Consider the following 9,246-nt stretch of genomic DNA (forward strand, 5'->3'; position numbering starts at 1 on the left):
GCTGGCGTATACATGGGCGCCTGAAAAGTGGAGAGGGGCTATATGTAGGGCACTGAAGGCTACTGTGAGGTGCTAACTAAAGTGGAGCTAAGCCCCACCTCTACACAACTAAGATCTGGGTGGAGATGAAAATTCGTTAAATAGATCGGTATACTCTAATAGAACAGTCACTAAAATACTCTAATACAACAGTCGCACAAATGCTGTAACAAAACAGTCACTCAAACATTCTAATCATTCATGGTTAAAGCTTTCAAACAATTAAGACCAAGCTGAACCTCTTCTATAATGTGCTTATCTGAACACTGTGCTATACCTATTTTTCAGATATGCAATCATGGCTAAAATCATCAGATTAGCTACTATCATTAGTAAAGTGTAGACAACCCAAATTATTAATTTGTGGCTCCTTAATGAATTGTACTGATGTAGCTGAAGAGGTCTGTGTTTTACATAGCTGCTAGACAACAAATAGTAGCAATAGTTCATAATATATATACTAAGGAGAGTATCCTACTCTCATATACCCCTGTAGAAAGGCGTATCATGAAGTTATGACGTAACACTTCTGAGTTCGCCCGTTTTTCTTTGTATAATTAATGATGTCATTAGTTTAACATGGTATCGATTGAACGCGTGCCTACCAACCAAATTAGCTCTAAGCGTTTCTCGCCCAACTACAATCGTTCCTTCATGGGTTAAGACCGCTTCGTAGGCGTTTCTTACTAGGCCATTCGCGAATATGGCTATCCTGAGCGTCGCAAGTGTGAAACGGTGCTAACGATTCTTGCGCTTTTACGGCTTCACGTACGTCACAAACCACAACATCTTGTCGTTACAACTTCACGATACGCCTTTCTACAGGGGTATATGAGAGTAGGATACTCTCCTTAGTATATATATATTATGAACTCTTGATAGAAGTCACTGCTTAGTAGCTATAGCTACCTGATAAATGCTTGTGTGCATGTAATGCTCTTGATGTTCAGTTAAATGTTTAGTTAGTGGGATAGTGCTGGCCGGCTAACTATATAGCAAGGAGTTCACAATAAAAACTATCTGCATGACTATATTTGCAATGTCCTAGCTTGTGCAGGGGTGTATATGGGCAGGCATGCATGCATGGGGTTCTGGAAACTCCCCTAGCTCTGAAATTCATGCTAAAATAGCTGTAAAAATATTGATAAAAGACTAACCATACAATAAGAAATCATGAATCAATGTAAGTTTGAAGTATTTTCAGTGGTGGGGATATGCCCAAAGACCCCTGCACTTATGATATGGGAATCACTACCAAATATGTGAACCACCTTGGAAAAATGCCTTGCGTATTTGGCTATATATACTTGAATGTGCACTGTAAATCTACTAAATCTACTTAATTAGTCTCTGACCTAAAAAAACACAACATTGTACGGCCAAGACGTCACATGTGACCTAGATAGCTTATGTCACTTAAGTGTGACAAGGAAAAATAGCTATCGATTGAGTAGAGTAATACTGAGCATAACACTAGTTGTACTGATAAGTAGATAGTAAATGGATAACTTCACGTGTTGATTATTTCAATGTATAGAAGAAATGTATCTAGTTAAAGCTACTAAAATTAACCCAAGCATGTGCAGTTGCTGCACATACTGAAGTTGAGATTAACTTCAGTATATATATGTCAGATTTGAAGGGATTATAGTCAGAATTATATACTTACAGCTGATCTTTGGAGTCATTACTTTGTCTATCAATTTTAGACCATTTAGGAGAAGTCAAATATAAAGCCCCCAGACCCCCGCTGATGTAAATGTCTACCGTGTCAAAGTTGAACCCCCTTTGACAAATCCTGGTTACGGACCTGTATAAAATGTTACTGGATTTGTGAAAAGGGTCTTCCACACACATCCAATTCTATGAATTTAAAAGACCATAACTAAGTACTTTAGTAACGCATTAATGTGAAACTTTACCCAGCTACTAAACTATGCTGGTGCTCACTACTGATCAAATTGCAGGTCAATAGCATATTCCAATCTGAAGTTATGAGTCGTCAAAGTTGGTAAATTGGATGTGTGTGGAAGACCCCTTTTCGCAAATCTGATCACAAATGTGTTTTGAGTAAATTGAACCCCTAATTAAAATTGGCACAAATACCAGGCATTATATCCCTACCAAAAGTTTAATTGATTATTTTAATTTTACACTGGTTGCTGGAATGCATTATGTAGAATTTAGACCTTTTTCAATGCACTGTGTTTTGCTTCTGTTCGCTTTCCTATAAGGATATTAATTTTCAGGAAATCAAAACTTAAACAATTATAATTATACCAAAGACTACATAATTATGAAAGAATAAAATGCAATTAGTGTGTAAATATTGTACTATCCGTGGGAAGATCAAAGTGCCACTGCATACTGTATTTCCATACAGAACCAATTAGCTACATAACTGTAGTCTATGAGTCATATATACAGAATAATACAGTACAGTTATGTGGAAAATTTATGTACTGTAAGGATTGTTATGAAAACAACCCCACTCAAACAGCATCATTGATCACATGCGTGGCATTCTAAATCACTAAACTTGCCAGACTAATCCTACCTGACTAGAAATGGATAACATGAACACTTACTGATAGTCGAATTGCCAAAAGTTGAGCAACAACCCCACACAGACAGCACAGTGGATCACATGCATGACTGATACTGAAACGCTAAAACTAGTTAAACTATAATCCTACCAGTTTGTTCTACAACTACAAATAGATTATATGGCAACTTACTGATAGCCTGATCACCAAAGATCGAAGTGATTCAGGTACTCAAGAAAACCACTCTGAGCAAGACAATTATATAACACTTAAAGCATCGCCTATGTTAGCTTGTTTTTAATGTGCTACTGCAGGTATTTTACTGGGCTACGACGTTACCAATAGTGATCTCTTGTTTAACCAATATGATAACTACAAAGCCAAGGCCACCACTAAACAGAAATTATTAAACTATGTCAGTGTGTAACTATCCTATACAATATTAATACTTTGCTGGTTCCTTTTCAGATCACCATTAGATACAAAGCTTCACAGGGACCAACATATGGCCGCAGTATTCTTCTTACACCACTGTTCGAAGATGACTCAACAAGGTATGTTCACAATTCCCTGAATTTGTGGGAGTATATCAGTGTACAGGTTTATGAGTTATCATTGTCTACTCTATCCGAATGTGTCATGGTGCCAGAGATGATACATTGTGTATCTACTTGTGCTAAATGTGTTTCTGCATGTATACATGTAACGTACAGTAATTCAAAACTATACCTTTTTGTATCATATTTCAGGTGAAGCCATATTCAATTCTGTTGGATGTTGTGTGTGCATGCATGGTACAATGCAATAGTTCCCAGTAACATTCTATGGATAAAATGGAAGCTACTGGGTGTAGGTGTTTGTTACCATCACCACAGTGGTAATAACCAGGTCAAAATGTATGATGTTTGTGTTGTTACAATAGGTTCTGTAAAACTATAAATGCAAAACTACAGCAAATATTGGCTAAATTTGTTCTTGTCATAACAAATAATCTCTTCAACTATTACAGTATTTGGTCCATGTAGTGTGTATCTATATTTTCTCTGTATCACTTACACAATTCAAAATTAATCCACAGACTTAAGGTTCCAGATCAATGCTTTTATTCTATTGCTGCTGTCAGTAGGTCCATAGCTTACACTGCTTTCAAGTTACAATCTATATCTATAAAGATGAAAAGCTATCCGTCTGTCTGTCTGGCTGCATTCCTTTGGCATTCAACAATTTTCTTGCCAGCTGATGATGCACATATTGAAACATGGTTTGTGCCAAACAAAGCGCTCATTCTTTAAGAATCATCTTACTTTTAAATGAAGGTCCTAACTACTACTGTTTGTCATTTGCAGTGTGTTAAATGCAAGGGTCCGGGTGTAGAACAAAACTTGCTCGAATTGTCCTATGAAAACCACAAATAAATACATATTCCATTCAACTTAAGCATGCAAACACTTTTTAGAGACACTGTAACCACAATTGCAAGTTAATGTAGTCGATGTGGTAGAGCGTGAAGGTTGAAACTGGTATATAGAGTGCAAGATCAAATCCCAGCTGTATTACGGATTTTTTTTGGTTTTTTACCTTTTGCCAAAACTTTTGGTTGCAACTTTATTATCCTTCAACAACTTGATAACCGTATGTGTTTTTTTCATGCTAGTTTTTCTCACTACCTTTCATGTCGTACCTTTATTCTCTCACTCGGTAGCTGTTTCAACATTGTTTTTTCTGCTTTTCTCCTTACCACATTATTAACCCTAATAGGGCAAGTAATACTTAGTCTAGAACCATGCACACTGTTTACACCTGTGTGGTAAACATATAAGCATACAAATATTACTACAGTTGTCTTAGCTTAGCTACAGCAATTCTGAAGGTTCAGGAGTACCTGCATGCTTCCCATCATTTTGGAACTCAACAGGATGTACCAACTTTCAACTATATACCAACTTTCACTACTCAGGTTTCTTTATACATGCTTTTTTATATATTTAAGAACCTAACAGCGATACACTTCAGATAATAAAATTAATGTACATTGTAATTATGAAGCAATAGTTAAAACGCACAGCACAAGTTCATAATAGGATATAATATGTTGTGTCAGTCACATCATCCAGCCCTTCATGGTTGTGGGGCAACTGAGTTGACTTTGTTCAGTCTCTTCAAACACCTCATCATCTGCTCACGAACTTGTTTGAAATACAACCCGTATACGAGTGGTTGGAAAAATCTTATTACAAACCCAATGTTTGGAACCATAACATACTCTGTAAACTCTAGATACACCTGTGAACCAACCAGAAATCTTCCCAAAATGAGAAATGGTGTAAACAGCAGAGGGATGGATACACTACCCAAGATGACCACAAATAGCGTTATGATTGGTTTCCTGTTTCGCTTGATGGTGCATAGTTTCTTCCTCAAAACAGAAAGATTTGTAGACTGGCTGTTGACTCCTGCTAATCTGGTTTCCCTTTCGATTAGCCTGTGAACCTGAAAAGCTTTTATAGCTAACCGAACATTGAGGAGTATGGTAAGGATAGATGCCACTACCATTGGAATTATAAAAATGACCACTGCTTCAACAAAGGCATTTCCCTCAAACAAGCAGGCACCGTATTGTGGTACATCAGTGACACCATCCACATCAAAGATGATCGTGTAAGCAGTAGGTATGATGGCTATCAGCCATGCTCCACTGATAACAGCAGCTACAACACGAGATGTCATCATTCTTTTGTGCTTGAAAGGAAATCTTATCGCTACCACCTTATCAGCTGCTATTATCACGAATGACATATTGTTGACATAAAAAGGGAGCAGTCGAAACTTCAATACAAAGCATCCAATAAAAGACTCCACACCAAGTGCAAAGCTGACGATCATTGTACTGGAAATCAAGCAGTCTGATAGTGAAGTTATCATACCAGACACCAGCAGGTTGGCAACAAATATATTATGAGGCTTGTGTAATGTTCTAGTGGTTTTGATAGTGTAGACCACCCAGCCAGACAGTAGTAAGATGACTGTTGTAGCGATCATCTTGAACAACAAGGATAGGTAGGGAACATGTCCTGGAAGAATAGAGCCTTGATCATCTATCTCCTGGTTGGTTCCTGACCCAGAGTAATCCATTCCACTCATCTCTCTCTTCTGTTGACTGTTGTATACTGCAGATACCTTTCACACTATACACATACACACTACTAAAACTCACACTAAAACTGACACATTACCAGTAAGTACTGTTATTTATTTACAATGAGAAGCCTTTATTATTGTAACACATAGAATGTGATAGTTAACACAACTCATACCAATCAAGTACGTAGTGTGTATGTACATGCAGTTGGAATGTTTGATCAAAGACTGCACAGAACCTGGGAACCAAAATTCTATATGAAACACAAACAATCCAAACCAATGGTGGCTTGATTTCTAGGCAGCTTACATTCTTCATTTTAGGCAAGTGCAGAAAGGAGCCACACAGCCTGGGATCTACATTTCCTCCAATAAGGGGTCTATCACACACAGCCACATTAATGTTTCCAAATTTGATTATCTAAACTGAGAGAAATCAGAGAAATGCTTTTAGTTTGAAACTTGACCAGAAATGCTATCTCAAATAATATTGTTGGAGTGAAATTTCACATTTATTATACCATGCAAATTAAAGTTTTAAGGAGGCCCCTCCAAAAAATTTTAGCAGCATGTCATTTGTGCCGCGACATGTCTCACCCAGCAGTACAGTGACGTTATCTTATTTGTGACATGTTGCTACCAATCTTCATAATGTGATAAAAACCTGGATCAATATATTCTACTGTATATAGCCTAAATATTTCGAGGAGGAAGATTTTCGCTAATTGGGGGTTACTAGTGGAAATCATAGCCTTGCAATATTTAGACCTTCATATAGTCTAATACATTTTGGGAGTGTTTGCAAATCCGCAAATTTTACTTTTAGCAATATTGCTCAACCTCGAAAATTTTACCCCTCGAAGTATTTAGTAGAACAAAGTACTCTAATAGGCATCAAAGTGCTTCACAGAAATGTGTTCCCACAGTAAAAGACAAAAAAAATGCTACAGTGAGAATCAAACCACTGACCACTTTGAAACCCCCTCTCACTTCAACTATATACTTCCTCTGCTACTGCACAACCACACCTATATTTATTTATTATACTAGCATAGGCAGTCAGCACAGCTGGTATATTCCCAGGAAACAAGTTTAACATATAATACATACAGATGATTATTGATGCATGCACCATATAGCCTCTATATGCATTCATAATTTTCTGTTCGTACTCATGCACATAAATACAAGGTGCATATTTTGCAGTTTCACAGGGGATTGTATACCTGTCCTTGGATCAACTTCAGTGTCTGAAGGGAGAACTGCAAATAAATAAAAGCAAGTAGTCTGTCACAATAAAATAAACATTAACATAAAATGACTCTGTGAGCTACTCTCATCATGGTACGTAGCTATGAATATTAACAAGAGTTTACTCTTGATATTAGGCATACATATACAAACTTAGTACATATACATATAGTCATTAACTTGTGAAAAGAATGTATAACATTATATAAAATATATATACATAGGCATGTAACATGGACTTGCTACAGATGTACATGTAGCCCTTACCACAAAGCCTGACAGATTTTCTGTAGAGGCTACTGCCTTGCATGTGCTTTTAAAGTGTATGTTCCAGCATCTGAATCTTTGATCTCTAGGGAAACGATTGTGTCCATATCTAAGAAAACTTGGACATTGTCTCCATCAATGGCCACACTATCCTTGTTGAATGAGTAGTTGACTGCTGTTCTAGGACCATCATAGTCAAAGTTCAGAAAGAAAGGATGTCCTCTGGTAACAACAGCTGAATCCTCCTCACCAGTACAGTCACTAGTTGCAATTACACCACTGCCAATTATCCCTAGTACATACCGGTAGAGTAGCTTCACATTTTCAGTAACTTTTTATGTTCAGTTTGCTGCACACCTCAAATTGGCACTCTAGAACCACAGCAGTCAGTGAACTTTCTCTTTGACAAGTCCAGGTATTATAGGCCATACTATATATGGTACAGGATGTGATGTAATCAGCACACATCTAATTATAGCATAGAAGGATAATTCCATATAAGATGGCAAGAATTAAAATTAACGTGTTTAAGTTTAGGCTGTGGCTGAATGCAGAGAAAGGTTCTGAATCAGATCCATAGGCTTGGTTTTATTTAGCCTGTACAGGAGGCACCTACGTATATAGCTATACATTTACTACCTACCCCTTGCTCCTTTAGCTATATATTATGGATTCTACCAAAGCAAGTCATAAACAATATGCACTGTATAATCGCCTACTTTGGGTGCTGTGCCTGTATTACTCTGTGTTATACTCAGAGGAACTAGAATGCAGTTTTACATATATACGCAACTTAATTATTGTCATCATGCAAATACTTTACAACTCTATTAATGTGTCTAAACAGTATAATCACACTCTAAAATGTCACAATGAGTTAATCTAATTAGCACGTATCTCTCCAATGACCTAACTCTAAGCTTGGTAGACTATCACAGCTTTGTTCGTCTTGTCCGGTCTCAAATGCTTTAGGGATTATGGTAGTAATGTCATCAGCATTATCACAGATCACTTTAGACAGTGTAATGTTACTCAGTATATTACACTGGCTTTCAGTGAATACATTTTCATCTGGGTTTTCCCAATAGAATCGGTCTCCATTATGAATATTAACAAATGTCTTTCCAATGATGCATGCAAATGTAGGAGCTAAATTAGACCCGATCATTCTTTCTTCAGCCAATCCTCCAGCAAATAGATCAATGCCATTTCTAAATCCAGTGATACCATAAAGTCTTCTTAATCTCCCTTCAGCACCTTGGCTGTGAAATCTCGATGGAACTTCATAAATGTTATAACAGTATTCCTGAAAGCTCCTATAGGATGGTTGTACATGCTCACGACCACGTTGTATATTGCTAGATCTTGCCCAAGACCTGTACTGGTGGGTGCAAACAGTTGCTCGGTTAGTACCATGGTGAGAAATTTGTCAACTTCTTTTGACCTATCTTGCATGGGACCACATAATATAGGATCAGTCCCACCACTAATAAAATATTGCAAAGGGTTAAAGAAGGAATTGCGTAATGAGAGTGCTCCAATGTCTAAAGGTTTATTATCCTTGTTAAGACGAGTGAACTCTGGTCTGATCAAAGAATGCCCAAACCTAAATGCTGCAGTAGCAAAAGAGTTTGGTATAGTGACATCAGTATTAGGAGAATAGCCAGGATAGGATCTAATAAATGTACTGTAGCCATCCTCTCCAAAAATTAGTGGAAGGAATTCCTTGTAGGTAATGATTTGTATCATGGATCCAACAATTTTACGACCTTCTTGATAAAGCCTCTCATCATCCCAGCAAGGATTGAGTTTAATTCTGTTACAATGACATTGTTTTGTCTTAGCCATATAGTGTGCATAATTGTTAAAGCAACGTTCTCATTAACCCTAACATCACCACCTACAAAATGTGGTACACCACTATCAGAAGTTTCACTATCAGCTTGAGATTAAAATGGAAGGTTACCTTTCAAAGTACCAGTTACTCCACCCTGTTTACACAGGC

At 37.2% G+C, this 9,246-nt stretch overlaps 1 protein-coding gene, 1 long non-coding RNA gene and 1 pseudogene across 2 annotated transcripts; 1 reads left to right on the forward strand and 2 right to left on the reverse strand.

The window, feature by feature from the left end:
• The first annotated feature begins 2,930 nt into the window (after positions 1-2,930).
• Positions 2,931-3,325, forward strand: LOC136255960 (uncharacterized). The gene is made up of 3 exons (XR_010701243.1): positions 2,931-3,000; positions 3,054-3,139; positions 3,186-3,325. It is a non-coding gene; the product is annotated as an uncharacterized lncRNA (long non-coding RNA).
• Positions 3,326-4,593: 1,268 nt separating this feature from the next.
• Positions 4,594-9,246, reverse strand: LOC136254908 (thyroid peroxidase-like; annotated as a pseudogene).
• LOC136254044 (olfactory receptor 52E4-like) lies at positions 4,704-5,726 on the reverse strand. The gene has a single exon (XM_066046729.1). The coding sequence runs from the start codon at positions 5,724-5,726 to the stop codon at positions 4,704-4,706; it is 1,023 nt and encodes a 340-aa protein (XP_065902801.1).

The sequence above is a fragment of the Dysidea avara genome, chromosome 1 (assembly GCF_963678975.1).
Source record: "Dysidea avara chromosome 1, odDysAvar1.4, whole genome shotgun sequence".
Taxonomy (NCBI): domain Eukaryota; kingdom Metazoa; phylum Porifera; class Demospongiae; order Dictyoceratida; family Dysideidae; genus Dysidea; species Dysidea avara.